This window comes from Hylobates moloch, unplaced genomic scaffold (assembly GCF_009828535.3).
Source record: "Hylobates moloch isolate HMO894 unplaced genomic scaffold, HMol_V3 SCAFFOLD_10, whole genome shotgun sequence".
NCBI lineage: Eukaryota > Metazoa > Chordata > Mammalia > Primates > Hylobatidae > Hylobates > Hylobates moloch.
In genome coordinates this window covers 84,998,652-85,018,197 of record NW_026652285.1, presented here as the reverse complement: position 1 = coordinate 85,018,197, position 19,546 = coordinate 84,998,652, and the positions used below count along the sequence as shown (strand labels likewise).

Below are 19,546 nucleotides of genomic sequence, written 5' to 3'. Positions count from 1 at the left end.
ACACGCTCCCTCCTCTGGAGGCATTTATTTGAAAGCAAAGCCTTGGGTTTTCAAGTCTAAGGAGGAGCTCTGAAAAGGGGCTCTCCTAACCCAAATCTTCAAACCTATCCAAACACAACACAGACTCGTGGGGGAAACACCCCCATTTACACACAGGAAGAAGAAACATTGCAATTCAGACTCAAATGTCTTCGGTTCCTTTTAGGATTTACTCATCCACACTTGAAAGTGTGTGCAGACTTTGCAAATACACAGCATTTGTATTGCCCTGCTATTCTCCTGTGTCCCATATTGGAACTAGAAAAGAGGTAGGTTCTCCCAGATCACATGAACTATTCCATTGCTGTGACACTTGATGATGCCTTTCCTCATTAATCAGAGAATCGCAATAAGACAACTACTGGCCAGCTGCCTCCTCTGAACCCCACATTATAAATAAACTGGAGGCTTGTTTATGCTTTTCCCAATAGCAGATACTTTTAAATGGAGAGTTAGAGAAGTCTGAGAAAATAGGTGGAAAGTTATTTATGCATGTCAAAAAAATCTGAAATTCAAAGAAGAAATATACAGCAGGCTATTTCAAGTTTTTCTTAAAGAGGTTTAGAAGACTTTCTCAAAACGGAACTAAGTCACTTGAAGTTTCACAACTTTCACTTTGCTTTGGTGAATTTCACTATCCTGTGCAGCTGGAGTTTGGGCTTTGTGGCTGCAGCGCTTCCCAAAGCTGGCTTCTCTCTCCTAACTCAAGCACTTCTCTGGGCCCTGACGGTGGCCAGGGAGCTGACATGCCCAAAGCCAGGTCAAACCCCTGACCTGCCAAATGTATCCCAACCACAAGTGAGGCCTTGTAAGTTTGGTATGCTGGGGCCCATGAACCAAACTGTCTCCAAGCCATGGCTCACCACTGGGAGTCCATTTCCACCAATTGGGGAGGTTTATACCCAAGCCTCGTGGGCAAGGAGCTGACCCAGAATGATGCCAATGAGAAAGACAGGCCTGAGGGAGCTGGACACCTTCAGGGTACTCAGCCATCTTCTCCACAGACCACGTGGAGATGGCTGTAGAACACAGGAGTCAGGGAAGAGACACGGCCAAGGCAAGCAAATTTGAATGTGTCTGACACGGGAACTAGACATGGGTGAAACCAGGATGAGCTGGAGAGAAAGAGATAACTAGACACTCTGGGAAATTTAAAAGCAAGGAATTTTTCTGTTAAGATGGAGAAAGAGGCCTTCTACAAAGCACATAAGCTTCTGGAAGAGGGAAAAAAAATACTGGGCTGAGTGCAGTGGTTCATGCCTCCCAGCACTTTGGGAGGCCAAGGCAGAAGATCGCTGGAGGTCAGGAATTTGAGACCAGCCTGGGCAACATAGTAAGACCCCCATCTCTACAGTAAGTAGGATGTGGTGGTGCTATGTTGTCCAGGCTGGTCTCAAACTCCTGGCCTCCACCGATCCTCTCACCTCGGTCCCCCAAAGCACTGGAATTACAGGTGTGAGCCACCACACCAGGTCAGAGACTGACTTTTTCTTCTGATGCCATGATTTAAGTCTCTTTTGCCTCCTCCCAAGACCACCCATTACTATTGGTTACCTCAGGAAAAACTGAAATAAAAACCAGAGTATCCCAGTCTTGCCTCTCCAGAGTCACTCCAGGAATCAGCCTCAATGGAAAGATGCCCAGCGAGCCAGCGTCTCTGGCTGGCCTCACCCCCCCACAGGCACAGGCCAGTTCCCTTACCCGTCTCCTGGCCACTGCTCACATGTGCATCGGGGTGAGGGTGCCTATGAGCAACTTCCTGTTTGCTTAACGAAACTTCTGCTGTGAGGAGAAAACGGAAAGCCCTGGAAAGAGAACCTCACCGGGACACGTGGAGAGGAGGGCAGCCAGGGTCTCTGAATTGGAGGACTTTTTACAGAGGAAAGATTCCCAGGTTTAAAGATTCCCAGGACTGTTCTGGAGATGGGAACTCTGACTGACCCATAAAAATCAGGGTCTAAACCACGGCTGTGGGTTTTATGACTGCCTGAGCCTCGGTCTGGGAAATATTTGGCTTCTCAGTTTCACAACACATTCTGTGCTTGGCACTGAGGAATACAAAAGTGCTTGGGTCTCAACAGGCAAATCTTGTCTCCCGTAACCTACAGTCTAGTTGGGAAGAAACAGGAACATGCCTAGACACGGAGGCGAGTGTTGTCGCTTCCCCTGCAGCCCCCGTGATAAGCATGCTGAGGAGGATGGAGAGGGCAGCCAACCTGGGAAGATCGGGCCTCACAGAGGAAACAGCACTGAGGCGGCTTTTTTTTTTTTGAGACGGAGTCTCGCTCTGTCGCCCAGGCTGGAGTGCAGTGGCACAATCTCGGCTCACTGCAAGCTCCGCCTCCCGGGTTCACGCCATTCTCCTGCCTCAGCCTCTCCGAGTAGCTGGGACTACAGGCGCCCACCACCACGCCCGGCTAATTTTTTGTATTTTTAGTAGAGATGGGGTTTCACCGTGGTCTCGATCTCCTGACCTCGTGATCCGCCCGCCTGAGCCTCCCAAAGTGCTGGGATTACAAGCATGAGCCACCGCGCCCGGCTAAGGCGGCTCTTTAAAGATGACAGATGTGAGATGTGTGACCACTCGGAAGGCACTCCAGAGTGGCAGTACACGCAAGGGACAGAGGAGAGAAGACATCAGGACCCACTGCAGGAATCGTGCACAGGCCACAGGGCCCACAGCAGCATGGAGAGGGAACCGCAGCTCGCAAGATTGGCAGAGGGTGGCAGGGGATGAGGAGCCTGAGGCTTATCCCAAAGGCCCGATTTCCTGAGGCCCAGTTAACTCGTGCCCACTTCTGGAGAACAGAAAAAGCCCCACACTTCCTCCAGCTGCAGTGGACAGCTCTAGAACCAAACTTCCAGAGCTTAGCTTGCACACCCCACCTGCCACTTACCAGGTGTGTGGCCTGGGACCTGGCCTCAGCTTCTCCGTCTGGCTAATCATATCCTCCACCTCACAAAGCTGTCATGAGGCCAAACAGGCTAATATGTGTTAAGTGCTTTATGGCGTCCTAATTAGGAAGGGGGAGTTGGGCTGGCAGGACCAAGTGAAAGCAAAAAGAGAAGGCAGATTAAGCTATACTTCTCCTTTTCTTCATGGTCCAGGACACATAGCCTTCCTGCACAAATATTAATAACACAATCTTCCTGTACCCAGCTATCACCAGACCCTCAGTTAACAGAAAAATGCAAGTTTGCTCACTGCAACCTTGGAGTTATCAGCACTGCACGAAGCCCTCTTCAGTACACAGCACAAGCACCATTCCACGAAATCCCCAGCAAGCCTTTGTTTCCTGATAGTCAGCTCCCTTCTTGCTGATCTGCCTGTTGCACCCTTGCAACGTATTTTCCTACTTTCTCTAATAAATCTGTTTTTCTTTACCTATAATTGTCTTGGTAAATTCTTCTTAATGCCTGCAACACTGGTTCCAGATAGTCATTGCACACCTGTGACACACTTGTGCCTGGCATATAGTAAGTGCTCAATAAACATTTGTTAGCTCATATCAGTATCAATATTATAATTTGCTGTTCACAAAAGATAATCTATCCCTTGCACAGCTCCTCAAGCTTTATTCCACGTGTTATAAAACAGATTTTCATCTTCCAAATACAAACTATATTATTATATGTTCTCCCAAACATTATGCCACCCTTTGCCAATGCTACTCCACCCTGAGATTTCATTAGACACCAGAGATGAATCATCTCCAAACTACATATTAGCACGAGATTGCACTGGGCACCCTGGAACTGGGGTTGTGGGTCTAACACCAGAAGGGAGAGGATGGAGTAAACCAACCTGGTGGAGACAGAACTGACAGATTTGGCAACTGGCTGCCCATGAGAAATAAAATACAGGGAGTCAGAGAGAAGCCTGAAGTTTCTGGTCTGGATGACTTGGGTGACACTAATGCCACCAAAGGCTCAGAATGAAGGACAGGTCCACAGATCAGAGAAAGGAGGGAGTTGCAGCCAGGGGCAGAGTGACACCTCCCTCCACAAAGCGGGGTGAGATAACAAGAAAACCAAACACAGCTCTTCTATAAAGGCTTATGGAAAAGAATACACAACCAAATTTAAAAATGAGCAAAGGACTTAAACATATCTCCAAAGAAGATAAACAGTCAGCTGGGCACAGTGGCTCACGCCTGTAATCCCAGCACTTTGGGAGGCCGAGGCGGGCAGATCACAAGGTCAAGGGATCGAGACCACCCTGGCCAACACAGTGAAACCCTGTCTCTACTAAAAATACAATAAAATTAGCTGGGCATGGTGGTGTGCTCCTGTAGTCCCAACTACTTAGGAGGCTGAGGCAGGAGAATTGCTTGATCCAGGGAGGCAGAGGTTGCAGTGAGCCGAGATCACGCCACTGCACTCCAGCCTGGTGACAGAGCGAGACTCCATCTCAAAAAAATAAAAATAAAGAAGATAAACAGTCAGCGAGGACATGAAAAGATGCTCAACATCATCATCACTAGTGAAATGCTAATCAAAGCCACAATGAGATAGGACCTCACACTCATCAGGATGGCTACTATCAAAAAAAATAACAAAAACAGAAAATAGGCAAGGTGCAGCGGCTCACACCTGTAATCCCAGCACTTCCGGAGGCCAAGGCAAGCGGATCACCTGAGGTCAGGAGTTCGAGAGCAGCCTGGCTGGTCTCCGGGAGGCGGAGATTGCAGTGAGCCAAGATCACGCCACTGAACTCTAGCCTGGGTAACAGAGCAAGACTCTGTCTCAAAGAATGAATAAGTGTCGGTAAGAACATGGGGAAACTAGAACCCTTGTACATTGTTGGTGGATTGTAAAACAGTATAGCCGCTATGGAAAACAGTATGGAGATTCCTCAAAAATTTTAAAATAGAACTACCATATGATCCTGCTGGATTCCACTTCTGAGTATATATCCAGATAAATTGAAAGCAGGGTCTCAGAGATACTTGTACACACATTTATAGCAGCATTATTCACAGTAGTCCAAAGATGAAAGCAACACAGATGTCCACTGATGAATGGATAAACAAAATGTGGTATGTATATGTATGTGTATGTACGTGTGTGTATGTCTCATATATATGGGATATTATTCAGCCTCAAAAAGGAGGGGAATTCTAACATGTTACAACATGGATAAACCAAGGACATTACACTGAGTGAAATAAGCCAGTCACAGGACAAATATTATATTATTCTAGATAACGAGGTATCTAGAATTGTCAAAGTCATAGAGACAGACAGTAGAACATGGGTTTCTAGAGTCCGGCAGGAGGGGGAATGGAGAGTTGTTTAATGGGTCAGAGTTTCAGTTCTGCAAGATGAAAAGAGTTCCAGATACTGATTGCACAACAATGTAAATGTGCTTAACACGACTAAGCTGTACACTTTTAAATGGTTAAGATGGCAAATTTTATATTCTGTATATTTTACCACAATATAATCTTTTTTAAATATATGGAGGGAAAGGTGGGGCTGAGGGAGGCAGGGCCCAAGGTTTGAACTCACAGAGAAGCCAGCATGTGTAGGGTTAATAAAGGACTCAGCAAAAGTCACTCAGAAAGGCGGAAAGGTGGGCACAGAAGGAGGAGGTGGTGAATCAGAGAGAATAGAGCCAGAGAAGCCCAGGGGTGGCAGGAGTTAGAAGAGGATGGAAGGATTAAAAATAAGAAAATAAGAGGAACTGGGGTGAGCTGTCTGTGACCAGCTTGTGAAGTTCCCCAACTTGAAGAAGAGGAGTGCGGGCAACTCACGCTCAGGCGTGTATTCTTCTTGCCTTTGATTCTTTTTGGATAGTGTCTTTGTAACAATCAATTCACTGACCAGTAACACTAAGCATTCTTTTTATTTTTATTTATTATTTTATTTATTTTTGAGACAGGTCTTTCTCTGTTGCCCAGGCTGGAGTGCAGTGGTGCAATCACAGCTCACTGTAGCCTCAATGTCCCAAGCTCAAGCAATCCTCCTGCCTCAGCCTCCCGAGTAGCTGTAACTACAGATGCACACCATCACACCCAGCTAATATTTTTATCTGGAGTAGAGGCGAGGTCTTGCTACCTTGCCCAGGCTGGTCTCGAACTCCTGAGCTCAAGCGATCTTCCCGTCTTGGCCTCCCAGAGTGCTGAGATAATAACAGGTGTGGGCCACCACCCTCAGCATTTCCTCTTACTTCAATGTTTTAATTTTCATGACTGAGGTATTGTTATGGTTGTGCTACCATGTGTCTGAAGGATGTTGACATGGCACAGCACTGCTAATGGTTGGGTGTTGCTTATCATGACACCAAGAAAAAATATCACCAGATAAGACCTCAAAAGACAAAAATTTATATAGAGGGGACAAAATTGCATTTTTCACATTGGTTCTCAATCTCTCATGAGAATTTCCATTACAGAATACAGGTTGCTAGTGCAATGACAGAAGAGTCACGTGGATGGGACTGTGCATTTCTGTGTGCTGGGGAATGGGACAGTAACTTAAATTCACTCAACTTTCATTTAAAAATGCATTACTCAGTGAGCTGAGATTGAGCCACTGCACTCCAGCCTGGCAACAGAGCAAGACTCGGTCTCATAGATAGATAGATAGATAGATAGATAGATAGATAGATAGATAGATAGATAGATAGATAGTAGATGGATGGATGGATGGATGGATGGATGGATGGATGGATGGATGCATTACTGAGCTCCTTCCACGTGCCATGCATTTCCAGGCCCTAGAACAGAAATCTCAACCTAAGTCTCCTTCTTGGAGCTGGGTTGGAGATGTCACATTATCTGCTCTCATGATGATAGTAGGTTAGTAAAATCTCCAAAGACTACACAAGACAGATATAATCCCAAAGCGTGGAGGAGAGGGGAGCTTGTGGCTGCTGTAGGACAGGCTCCAGGACCAGTGACAGCCACATGCTGCTGAGTGAGCAGGGGACAGGGCTCCCTAACTGGCAATGTGTGAGTGGCAGAGAGATTGGTCCTCTGCCCTCTGGGATGCCAGAGCCCCCAGGCTGGTCACCTCAAGCTTCCAGCAACTGCGTTTTCAGTGTCTATTTGAGCTGCGAGGTGAAAACAATGAGACAGGGTCAAGTTTGAAAAGAGGCCATGGAATTGGGCAAACAGAAAGTCACTGGCTCTGTGAATGAATGCTTTTTAAATAATAGATAAAAACAAACTTCAGAGGATGGCCAGTGGGGAGTGAGGGAGGCAGCGGTGAGGGCATGAGATGAGGAGCAGAGAGGCTGACAGCAAGAGAGCCACAAGCTTGCCTGAGCAATGACACGAGAGTGAAGCCCCAGGGAAGGCCTCACGCACTCTCCATGCCTGCCTCGGGAAAGGCAGGGTGCCCCCTCAGGGAGCACAGCTGCTGGGGCCCACGCCCTGGGGAAAGGTGCCAGCTTTGGAGCCAGATGCACCTGGACCCCATACTGGCTCCACCATTTGTTGACTTTGGCACTTAAGTGCCACGCTTCCCCTGACCCCGGGCCCCCATCTGTCAAACGGGAACCACTGCACTGGCAGAGGGTGGCTGCGGGTGGGACTTAAGTCAGCTGACGGGATGGGGGAGTTCCGCCTGCTCTGGCTGGAGGCACCTGGTCTTCTGCCCCACGCTGAGGGTCCTCACTTGCCAGAAGGGTCTGGAGACAACAGACACCAGGCCCCACTCTCCGGTCTGCGGAAGCTCGGTATGTAGAAGTCTCCCTGCTGCCAGTTTACAATTGGGATTCTCACTTCACTACCCGCCGCCACGTCTTTCCCATTCTAGAACATTCACTATTCTGGTGGTTCTAAGAGCTGTCCAAGGTCTACAGCCTTCAAGAGGTTTGTTCAGAGAGCCCAATTTCCACTTTCCCTCTGCTCTTCTCTCAACCAGAGGGGCAACAGCTCTGTGCACCTTTCCATCCCAGTCACCTCCACACTACACACCCGCTCTTCCCACACCTATGCCCCACTCCTATCCATGCCCACACTCCCCCTAAAACATCACACCCGCTCCCACACACCACATACCCCACATACACCACACGCCCTCCCTACACACCACACGCCCTCCCTACATGCCATGTGCCCTCCCTACACGCCACATGCCCTCTCTACATGCCACATGCCCTCCCCATACACACATCACACACCCACCCCCCACACACACCACGTGCCCATCGCCCCCCACACTGACACCCCAGGTCCCCTCCACACGGCCCATCTCTCCTCATCTGCACTCCAACACCACTCATTTAAACTTCTTCAGCTGGCACTACACCCAGGATGAGGCTACCCGTGGGTCAGGGCCTAAAACAGCACCCCGCTTTTTTTTATTTACCTTTTGAAGATAACTAGGAATTTTGTGAAGCCTTCTCCCTGGCATCCCTTCTTTGTTCTTTTTGGAGCTAGTTATATCGAGTGTATTAGCACTGAAAAGAGTCCAACGCGGAAGATAGGAAAAGGCAGGAGCTCCCTCTCTGTTACCCTCACTGTCATTCGAGGGTGTGGATGCTCCTGGCGCCATTTAAAATGCAATCCCTCAGCTTCTCCTTATCTTCTGTAAGAGCTCTGATGCCCCCCACCTTCCACAGCAGGTTAGATTCTAAGGTGTACAACAGGCTACGGCCCAACAGGTCCAGCAGAAGGCAGCCAGCCCCTACTAAATAAGTGCATGTCGCTTCTCCAACCTCACAATTAACATGGAGAAGGCCAAGTCTCCAGAGTCCAAAGCTCCATCTGCCTGGTAATCACCACCCCAGTGTCTGCTGAGCTTTCTCCAGCCTCAGCCCAACCACAAAGCACAACTTTGCATTCTAGGACACCACCATTCTTCCCCAGCTCCAGAGGCCTCCGCACCCTCTGCCCTCAGCACACGCTCCTTCAGCCCAAGACGTCCTAGGACTCCCCTAAGAGGATCACCCCACTTTGAAATTCACAGGGAAGGTTGTGGAGACACGTGAGGCCACTTTCTTCTCCTGGGTTACAAAAAAGTGATCAGATTTTGATGCTACTCCATGACTCCACAGAAATCAACTTTCCCTCCTTATCCGGTGCAAGTTTTTCAAGGTTTCACCTGACAATGAGGTAAGCCCCCAGACTCCCTCAGATCTTCTGTTGGCCATGCCCATACCAGGGGCCCTCTCCTCCCTGGCACTCTTGCGACAGTCCCCTGAGCTACCTCGCTCCTACCATCAGTTCCCAACAGACCTGGCCGAGGCCTTGGGATAGAATCAGCCCTAACCCACTTCTGAATTCCCTGGCTTTTTAAAAAAAATCTCATCAACAGCAGCTCTGGCTTCATGAGCTCACAAGCACATCAGGCAAAGCACAGCAAAACCTTAAGCTGCTCATTTCCTCGGCATCCACCAAACCTCCCGATGGGCTGTCGGGGAGGACAGGTGTGTGGAGGGCTAGGAAGGCAGGGGAAGCTTGAGGACACAGGAAACAATGTCTAAAACACTGTGTTCAGAAAAGGGACTTCTTAAAATATGTGACAGCAAACCCAGAAAACAAAGTTCTCCGCTCACATTCCTACTGCAGCCAGTGTGGACATGGGAGGCTCCTCCAATGGAGCATCTGTCACTATGTCAGACACTGTGCCGAGCACTTTATGGTATCACAACAATCACGTGTGTGAAGCAACCGAGGCCCACAAAGGCTGAGGAGATCAGTGCAAGCTGGGGCACAGCTGGGCTTTGAACCCAGGTCCATCCCATTCTAAATCCTGTGCTCCAACCATGCTAGACTTGGACAGGCTGCACTCTCCTCTGCCCACCAACGCAGCTGCTGCCCCAGACCCAAAGGCACCAAAGGATTTCTGCTGCTGCCACTGTTTCATTACATTCTCTGGCACACCACCAGGACAGCCCATTTTGTCTTTAAAAATCGCAATTGCTAAATAAGCAGCAAAGTGAATGTGGCATGGCTCAACATCCCACCAGGAAGAGGGAAGGTGAAGACGGCCTGGCCACGGTGTGCTAAGAGAATGCAGATGTGTGTTCAGGACTGACTAGACATTTTCATGGACTGGGGGAAATCCTTAGCCTTTGGTAAGAATTCCCGTGGCCAAGAGGATGAGCCATGCGGGTAAGTGGTGTCTGGGAAGGCGGAGAACAGCAGCAGCCAAAGATTTCCACAGCATGGAGAGTGGACAGGAATCACCCAGACCCGCAGGAATGTGAGGCCAGGAGCCCTGGCAGGCAGCTGTGGGGGTATGAGGGTGCCAAAACCAGAGTCTCCCTCTGCTCGAGACTGCTCCAAGCCTGGTGTGTGCTTCCAGCAGCCAGCAAGCCAGGCACGCTTAAGACTTAACTCAGCCTACTATTCCAAACCTTCAGTTCCTGGCTTTGGAAAGGAATGTGTCCTGTATAGGGCTGAACATATTAAATGACAGCATCAGCCTCTGAGAAAGCTCGTATTCAGTGCTGAGCTCGTACAGATGCTATTTACAGAACTACATACATGACGTCTTTAAAATGCAGGATCCTCGGTTTCCAAACTAGGCCAGCGGCAGAACTTGTTGGTTCTCCTTCCCTCCCCAGCCGAAAAAGTGACTTCTATTTTTCCTTAAATATTTAACTGACACATAAAATTACATACATTCCAGGTGTATGACGTGATGATTTGATACACGTACACACTGTGTAGTGATGATCACAATCAAATTAATGAACACATCCATCACCACCCACACTGTGCATGGAATCCCCAGGATTTTGTTCACCTTATAACCGAAAGTTTGTACCTTTTGACTACGATTTCGCCATCCTGAGTCCTGGCAACCACCGTTCTACTCTCTGTTTCTATGACTTCAACTTTGTTAGATTCCACATATAAGTGAGATCATGCAGTTATTTGTTTTTCTGTGAATGACTTCTATCTTTACATTTGCGAGCTAAATGCAAACTTTTAAAATGTATACAAACAAATCATCCTATGTCATCCCTTTAAATCCCTTTGTTGAAAGGAAACTTTTAAAATACACACAAATAAATCGTCCTATGTCATCCCTTTAAATGAGACCGAGACATGGCTCAGCAGATGGCACCATGTTCCAGAATATCACAGGCCAGCTCAGAACTCATCAGTGGGGCCGGCCATAGGCAGGCAGAGGACAGCTGTGTGCACATGGCTCTGCATTCCTGTTGTCGCCTCCCTTGTGACAGACACACAGGATGGAAGAAGGCCGACAGCCTGTGGCAGGAGGAACCAGAGGGAGGGTGCCAGCTGCATACGCTGGGCCAGTGACCACAGTTTCAATCTTCATCATCTGCCTTTCTGCAGATATATGCAGCCTTTATGCTCTGGTGTAGATCACTAGGGGTGATGCTGGAATCAACACAACAAACATGCACAGGATGCAGAGCCACTCGGCATCAAAGAGGCTGGGCAATTTGTCCAGCTCCTTTGTGCCTCATTTCCTCACCCATGAAACGGGGAAAGAATAATGCCTTCCCTCTGGGCCTCAGATGACCACTGCAGTGATCCTGTGATGCAATTAACATTAAAGACACTACACAAAGCCAAGGTGTGTCATTTCTGAGGTGTGGGTTTCAAATTCCAAAGCTGGTTCCTTTCCAGGTATGTCTTGGCATGGCGGCAGCAGCAGGAACCATGGCAAAGAAGGAAAACCCCAGCAGCTCTGATGTGAAACCATTTCCCTGAAACGCGAGTCCCGGCTATTATCTTACTAACGTTCCCCACCCTCACCCCCTTCTTTGAAAATAAACACACCTTCCACTTACAAACCAAAAAGAGGCAGAGTGATGGAATGGTAGGTGGCAAGATTCTAAAGTCAAACTGCAGGGTACCATCCTAGCTCTGCCAGTGCTATCTGTGTGACAGTGGGCCTTGGTTTGCTCATCTCTCAAATGGGGATGATAATGGTACCTAAACCTCATGGTTGTGGTATGGAATCAATGAGATCTTACACATACATGCACATATACACACACACAGTTGTCGCCTCGCTATCTGGTAGGGTGGGGTGGGGATCGGTTCCAGGACTTCTGAGATATCAAAATCTGTGAATGTTCAAGTCCCTTACATAAAATCATGTAGTGCTTGCATATAACCGATGCACAGCCTCCTGTATACTTTAAATCATCTCTAGATTACTTATAATACCTAATACAACGTAAATACCTTGTAAATCATTGTTATACAGGTTGGGCGTCCCCAATCTGAAAACCCAAAATGCCCCAAAATCCAAAACCTTTTTTTTTAAGATAGGGTCTCCCTATGCTGCCCAGGCTGGGGTGAAGTGGCCATTCACAGGTGCAATCATAACACACTGCAGCCTCTAACTCCTGGCCTCAAGGGATCCTCCCACCTCAACCTCCCCAGTAAGAGGAGGCCTGCCTATAGCCAGCCCCACTGATGAGTTCTGAGCTGGCCTGTGATATTCTGGAACATGGTACCATCTGCTGAGCCATGTCTCGGTCTCATTTAAAGGGATGACATAGGATGATTTATTTGTGTATATTTTAAAAGTTTCCTTTCAACAAAGGGATTTAGAGGGATGACACAGGATGATTTGTTTGTATATATTTTAAAAGTTTGCATTTAGCCCACAAATGTAAAAAGGTGGTAATCTGGCTCAACCCATTCTGCAATCCCACCCAGGAGCAGAAGACACAGCAAGAAAACCTCACTTCCACCCCCTATGATTCCATCTCCAACCTGACCAATCAGCACTCCTCACTTCCTAAGGCCCTACCCACCAAATCATCTTTAAAAACTCTGATCCCCAAATGCTCAGGGAGAATGATTTGAATAATAGTAAAACTCCAGTGTCCCATATAGCTGGTTCTGCATGAATTACTTTCTCCAATACAATTCCCTTGTCCTGATAAATCAGCTCTGTCTAGGTAGCAGGCAAGGTGAACCTACTGAGCAGTTACAAACACTGGAGCCAGAAAGCATCCTAGACAAGCTAGATTAGTGCTGCTTGAACTCTGTGAAGTAAAGGGCCACTTTTTGTTGGCTTTCCAATTCAACCAAGTTGTAGTCCTGCTGTGCAGAACCAGCATGCAGCTTGCTCCACATGCAACTCCTCACGTGAGTTTAACACGCTCGTCTTGAGTGTTCAACACAATGTGTTCAACTGGTTCTACAGCAACATCAAATTCCTATAGAAGTTTCCAAGTGCTTCTATACTTTCCTCATCATGGATTGTACAGTTTGTGGGCCTATGAACCACACTTTGAAAGCACAGATCTAGGCTATTCTTTCCTCCTCTCTGCAATGCCATTTTATGGAGCAAGGAACTGCCGATGAATGGCAGAGCTGTAAGTCTTTAAAAAAAAAAAATTAGGCCCAGGAAACAGTGGAAAACTCAATCCCAAGTGAACACTAGGAACTCACAGAAATAGGACAGAAAAGGGAGTGAAAAAGGACAACATCATCAACGTAGCCCAGCCGGCACTGACCACTCTTAGTCATACAGATCTAGAGACGAGAATTTACTTAGCACCAGCAGGGAGACTACAGCTTTGCAGCCCTTCCCAGGTGGCTTCCCTGACCTTGGGGCGGTCTTCCTTCCGCAGAGCCACAGCTTCCAGTTTGGCTTCGTACTCTGCTTGAACTTGGTCCCTCTTCTTCAGTACACTCTGTGGGAGGCAGAGGAGAGAAGCATGTAACACTGAGTCCACAAAAAGGCCTCCCACCCCCAGGCGATTGCTTCTTTTCCCCCATGCCTCCCCAAATCAAGGCCTACCCCGGGCCCAGCCATGTGCTTCTAGGACAGTCTGGCCATGGCAGAAACTCTGGAGGAAGCAGGGGAAAGGAGGGAAGAGAGGAGAACCACTCCTGAGGCTGGAGTTTCTAGTAAAGTAACTAAAACCTGATGCTGAAAGGAAAGAAATTCTAGAGAAAGGCAAGTAGAGGAAACAGCACCCATCCATTGTCACACTGCTGGGAGGACTCTCCGCGTCACTGTGTGCAGCCAGAGCCCAGCTGTGCAGAAATGTGGAGCTTTGCAGGCTACAATGCTGGATGTTCTCTGAAATCTTAAAAGGAAAAGTCTAAGAGAACTCTTCACTCTTTAATTCACTGAGTGGACCCCTAGTGGACTGATCTGTTCATTGATTCATTCATTAGCCACTTACTAGTCCTCTACTCTGGTCCAGGTATAGAAAGAGCAGAGAGATGCACTCCCTACCTGAGGGGTTCAGTGTGACAGAGGCTCAGACACAGTATGCGCCTGTATGTGCTAAAGGGGCTATACCTGTGCAAGTCCAGAATTCCTAGAACCATGCAGCCAGCTCACCAGAGTGAAGGCTCAAGGGGCCCCAAGAGAGCCAGCCCTGGATGGGACAGGGGTGAGGCAAGCCAGGCATCCGGGGTGCAAAATGTAAGGAGACACTCCCTCTTTGGCCCATGTGAGTACAAGGTTGGCACCTGAGAGTGAATGCCCCCGTAAATCTGTGCCCGGGGCTCCCCTCACTTTGTCCGAGCTCTGCTGCTATGAACCCACCGAGCAAAACAGAAAATCTTGCAGTAGACCTTCTAGAAAGGTATCTGTTTCATCAACGGGTTTCTTTTTTCTTCCTTTAGCAGAATCACAAGTGGCAAACCAAGAGTGATGAGACCTTTCTTTTCCACTAATTCAAAAGAAAGAAATTGCTATGAAAGTTTCTAATCATGCACTTTCCCCATAGGGGACCTTCCAGCAGAGTGTGCAGTCAAAGCAGGAAGGAGTCACTCCTTGGCTAAGCACGGACACCCCATATCCCTGCCTGTGCTAAAAGGTGACAGACAACTGAAGAGTTGAGAGTGCTGTGGGTTCAACCTTCTAATGGAATATGTCAAAACTGGGAACCTCAAGTCTTCCTCTGAAAAGTTTGCTTTGAGAAGTGTTTTATCATGAAATGAAAATGAGGTTAAAATCCCAACAATTTTTCATCAATTGCCACTCAGCTGTCTCCTAAGTGCCCTGACATTCCCTCCCCACACTCATTCATCTTTGAGTAGGAATATTTACAGTGCTGTTCAATGGAACTTTCTGCTATAATGGAAACGTTTTACAATCTGCACTAATCCAGGAACCACTGCCTGCACGTGCCTATTGAGCACATGAAACAAAGCTAGCAGGACTGGGGAACTGGATTTACATTTTTATTTAAAGTTACTCATTTGAATTTAAACTTAAATAGCCACATATGGCTAGTGGCTACCATACTGGATGACATAAATCTATAAAGTAAAAAAGAGTCCTCTGTGGACTTCCTATAGCCCAGAAAATAATCTAAATCTATTGGTCTGGTACCAGCAGTAGTAAAAATCCTCTTCTCCATGGACGTGCAAATGTGGTTCCCCAAGGTGCAATGGAACAGCAGGGTCAGGGCCGTGTGGGATGCTTATCACTGGTGTGCACTTCCCTTCACAGGATGCCTAGCATCTTACTGGAAAAAAAACACATATCCAGACTAGCACTTCTAGGAAGGAGCATGAGCTGTCCAGTGACACACACTCTGTCAGTGTGGCAAGAGCCTCCTAACTAAAGCTGTAAGACAATGCCCTGGAACAATGCCAGCACAGCGTGTGGGCTCCTGGGGGCACTGCTGGGGTTGCAAGACCCCTGGGACTGTGAGGGGTAGGGAGGAAATGCATCAACCCCACTCAGCTACAACAGTGCAAAAGCATCTCCTCTCCCCATGCCCAAAACAGATGAGGGAGCCTGCAGATCCAGCCATATCCCTCCCTCCAGGTAGCCTGGGCCTGCCCTAGCCCACAGGAGAGGCAGGGTCTCTGTCTCTCAGTGTTATCCGGCGTGGTCAGAATGCTGCCGTCTTGCGCAGGCTGACTGGAGGATACGCCCTAACAGCCCTGCATCGCTGGACAGCAAAAAGGCTCCCAGCAACCCTGCAGAGTGAACGCGCATCATTCCTATTCTACAGATGAGGAGACTAAGGGACGGTGGCGGGCCCTGTTCAAGGCCACACCTGGCTCATGGCACAGCAGTGGCTCATTCAGGCTGTTCCTGCTGCCTTCCAGCATGTGGCTTCGCAGCTGGCCCATAATCCAACCACGCTAAAGGTTGGGCAACGTGTTCTGAATCAAGACAAATTGCTGACGACCACTACCCTCACTGGGACACCTCTGCACGCTGTTGGTGATGTTCTGAGAGGATGGGCCCCCAGCCCAGTCTCTACTGATAAAATTGGCCAAACCAGCCTATGGCTGTGAGATGAGGCCCGAGCCGGCGGTGGGGTGAAGAGGCCACGAGACCAAGCCGGCGTCTGCAGAGAGGCCCCTCCATCACTGAGTGACAAGCAGAAGACAGTCATCATCTGAACTTCTCACGGAACTTTATAGGGATCCGCATCCCATGGATATGACACATCAAAAAGGCGAAGGGCACAGTGAGACTTCCCTCCTCACGCCTCGTGCCACCTGCCCTCCTCTACACATCCATCCCCACCCTGCTTCTGCCCTGCCTTCATACGTCTTCATTCATCTATCCAGGGGTGGGGATACAGCAGAGAACAAATCACAAAACCATGTGGAGCTTACATTCTAGAGGGGAGGCAGACAAGAAGCAAGTAAAATATATAGTAGGTAGCTCTAGGCATTAGGAGAAAAAATAAAACAGGAATGGAAGGTAAGTACCAAGGGTTTGGGGAAGGCAAAATCGTACACAGGGTGCCCAAGGAAGGCCTCACGCTCACAAGATGACTTTTAATTACAGCCATGGAATAAATTCCTCTCAGATACTTATTTTTTTAAACATGAGAACATTTTGTTGTGATTTCAAGTGGTCCTAATAATCTGGAACTTTATTATCTCTCTTTTCCAATGAAGAGAAGACAAATGACTCTTTAACAAATAAATTACAAGGAAAAATAAATGGACAAAGAAGGATTTTTTAATATTTAAGCAACATACCAATCAATGTATAGGTCCTGTCTGGATCTCAATTTGGAAAAAGAAACAGAAACTGTGCCTGAGACAAACTGGGGAAATTTGAACACTAACTGGATATTTAAACATAATTAGGTAGTCCTTTTTTAAAAAAAAGAATGCTTGTATTTTAGAGATATGTACTAAATGTTTCTGTATGAAACAACATGATTCCAGGACTCGTGTAAAATTAAACCACAGGGTGGGAGTTGGGAGCAGCGTGAGAGAGACAGAACCACATGAGTCATGAGTGGGCAACTGCTGATGCTGGCTGGGATACGCGCCGGATGGCTGGGATACACGCGGGACGGCTGGGATACATGTGGGTTTATTGTTATCATTCTATTTTGTGATGTTTGAATTTTCCTATAATAAAAAGGCTAAACAATAGAAACATAGTATCTGTCATCCAAATGTAACAAATTAATAACAGTCATTAAGAGCTCTATAGTTATGTCATCCATGAAATACTAATCAAACAGCCTTTATCTACTATGACAAAATGTTTGGAAGAGTTGGATGACAGATGCATCCTGTGGTTTGGCTTTCAACATCTGCACTGGATTTGTCCCAAAAAAGACCACAGTGGTAACTACGGGAAAGCACAGCATCCCTTCTCCACCCTCAGACTCATGCACATGTCTGACCCTGCCAAGGCTGTGGGCTCACAAACTATGGGAGGGGGAAAGGCAGAAAAAGAGCCCCAGCGCCAAAGGTCAGCAGCTACCAAAAAGCCTCTTCAAGCCCACCAAGTTTTTCAGCTTCAAAGCTTTGTGGAAGAGGGGTGCTAGGATGCAGGGCTGGAAGAGGATGCCAAAGCAGCAGGAACAGCTCAGCCCCCCACAGAGAACTGCAGGATGGGATGGTTCATATTCCTGTGGGCCAGGGCTGACGACCCAAGACCCAAGTGGAATTCATGTAGAGTAATGGCTGTTCAGTAATAAAGAACAAATGAGAATAAAAATAAAATACCCACATAGCCCTGTGGCTTAGGGCAGCCCTCTGGAAGGGTACTTTCCTGCAGGCAGGAAAATGAGTCTGATTTGGTCCTGGTGATATCACTAGCTCTGGTTAAATGACTGAGTTCAGGTTACCCCTTTCAACATGCACCTGCGAGTTAGATGTCCTGGGGCAATGTTGGTAATACTGAAACCACACATTATCCCCTCATTTTAAAAGATATTTTTACACAAAATTTGGAAAATTTAAAGGAGGGGGAGAAGTCATACATAATTTCATCACACAGACACAATCAGTGATACATTATTTCTTCCCTTCTGGTCTTTTTCCTTGAATGGCTTCTTTGATGCTTCCCATTTCTCTGTTTCTCTGCCTGCACACTTGTTATTCAGATGGTCTAATCCTCTAATTTTCATATTTTCTTCTCCAATTCTCTTTTGGTTTCTTTTCATATGTGACTTGCTTAACTTTTTCTTCTAACTCTTCTATTAATTTTTTTATTCCTATTATGGTTTTAATTTCCAAGAGCTCTTTGTTCTCTGAATTTTTAAAAGTTATTGTTTTATGGCTGTGATATCTTCTCTTTTGGAAAATATTAACAATTTTTTTTGGAAATTTTCTTCCCCAACAGTGTTTCATTCAATAGGCTTTTTCTTCTTTGTTTTTACTCCTGATATTCATATTCAATTCCTTCCCTACATATCTGGTGACCCTTGTCTGTCCACTCATCCAAGAGGGAAACCCCATGGAAATAGATTGAAAGCTCTCGGCACAGAGGGCTTGTTGACATTCTCCATAGGAGACTCGGCTGGGTCCTTTCATTGAGGGACCACCCTGGTTCTCCATTGCCAGCCAATATCAGTATCTGTGGGTCACTTCTCTTGGCCCGTCCAGATTTTCTAGAAAAGGCTCTTTTCCTCCTTGCATGGAAGATCTAAGGCTGAGAACCAAGCAGGAGAAGAGTCTCAACATCACTAATCTTTCAGTGAACACCCTCAAGTGTGCCTAGAGTCTCTTGCTCCAGAGAGGCCCCCTCCAGAGAATCGGCCTCCAGTTCTGCCAAAGTGGAGAAGGAAGTCGCCCCTGTGTGAGCAGGGAGGAGAGGATCGGAAGCTAGGATTCTTAAACAGCCTCTAGATTTATTCTTCAGCTCTACCTCAGTCCCAGAGGGGTGTAGTGCTGCCAACGCTTGACCTTTTTGGAGGGTTCCACGGTGTAAACCAGGTGGCTTCTCAGTTTTTTCCCCCACAGTGGTTTCAAAATCAGCTTGAGTCATTTAAAGTACTTATTAACTCTCAATCCATTCCCAAAATCATACTGCTACTGCCTCCTTGCCTGTTGCTCTTGTCTGTGGGCTTGTGACTTTTTTCAAAATCCTTTTAGTGTCATTTTGGTGAAGTTTAAATGTGTATTCAGTCTGCCATTACTGGGAATCTGAGAGTTTTCATTTTAATATTTTTCTTATTTTTTAAAGCCTTTGAAATCATGTATATTTCACATCCTGCTTCTTCACATTATTTTTGCTACAAGAAATTAGCCACTCTGTATAATCTCTTTTGTTCAGGAAAGGGGACATTTTTTCCCTGCCCACTCAATCTTCCAGAAAACTCTTCATTTCAGTTTTGGAAAGGCACGGGAAATGGCCAACCTAAAGCACCAACTGG

General features: G+C 47.2%; 1 protein-coding gene across 2 annotated transcripts in view; it reads right to left on the bottom strand.

Moving 5' to 3' along the window:
* The window catches only part of SNX30 (sorting nexin family member 30), a 122,383-nt gene that overhangs the window by 11,954 nt on the left and 90,883 nt on the right, over nt 1-19,546 (bottom strand). For both annotated transcript variants that reach the window (XM_032164895.2, XM_058444790.1), the window contains exon 7: nt 13,544-13,630. In XM_032164895.2, coding sequence (XP_032020786.1) covers nt 13,544-13,630 — 87 coding nt within the window. The remainder of the gene's footprint in view (nt 1-13,543; nt 13,631-19,546) is intronic.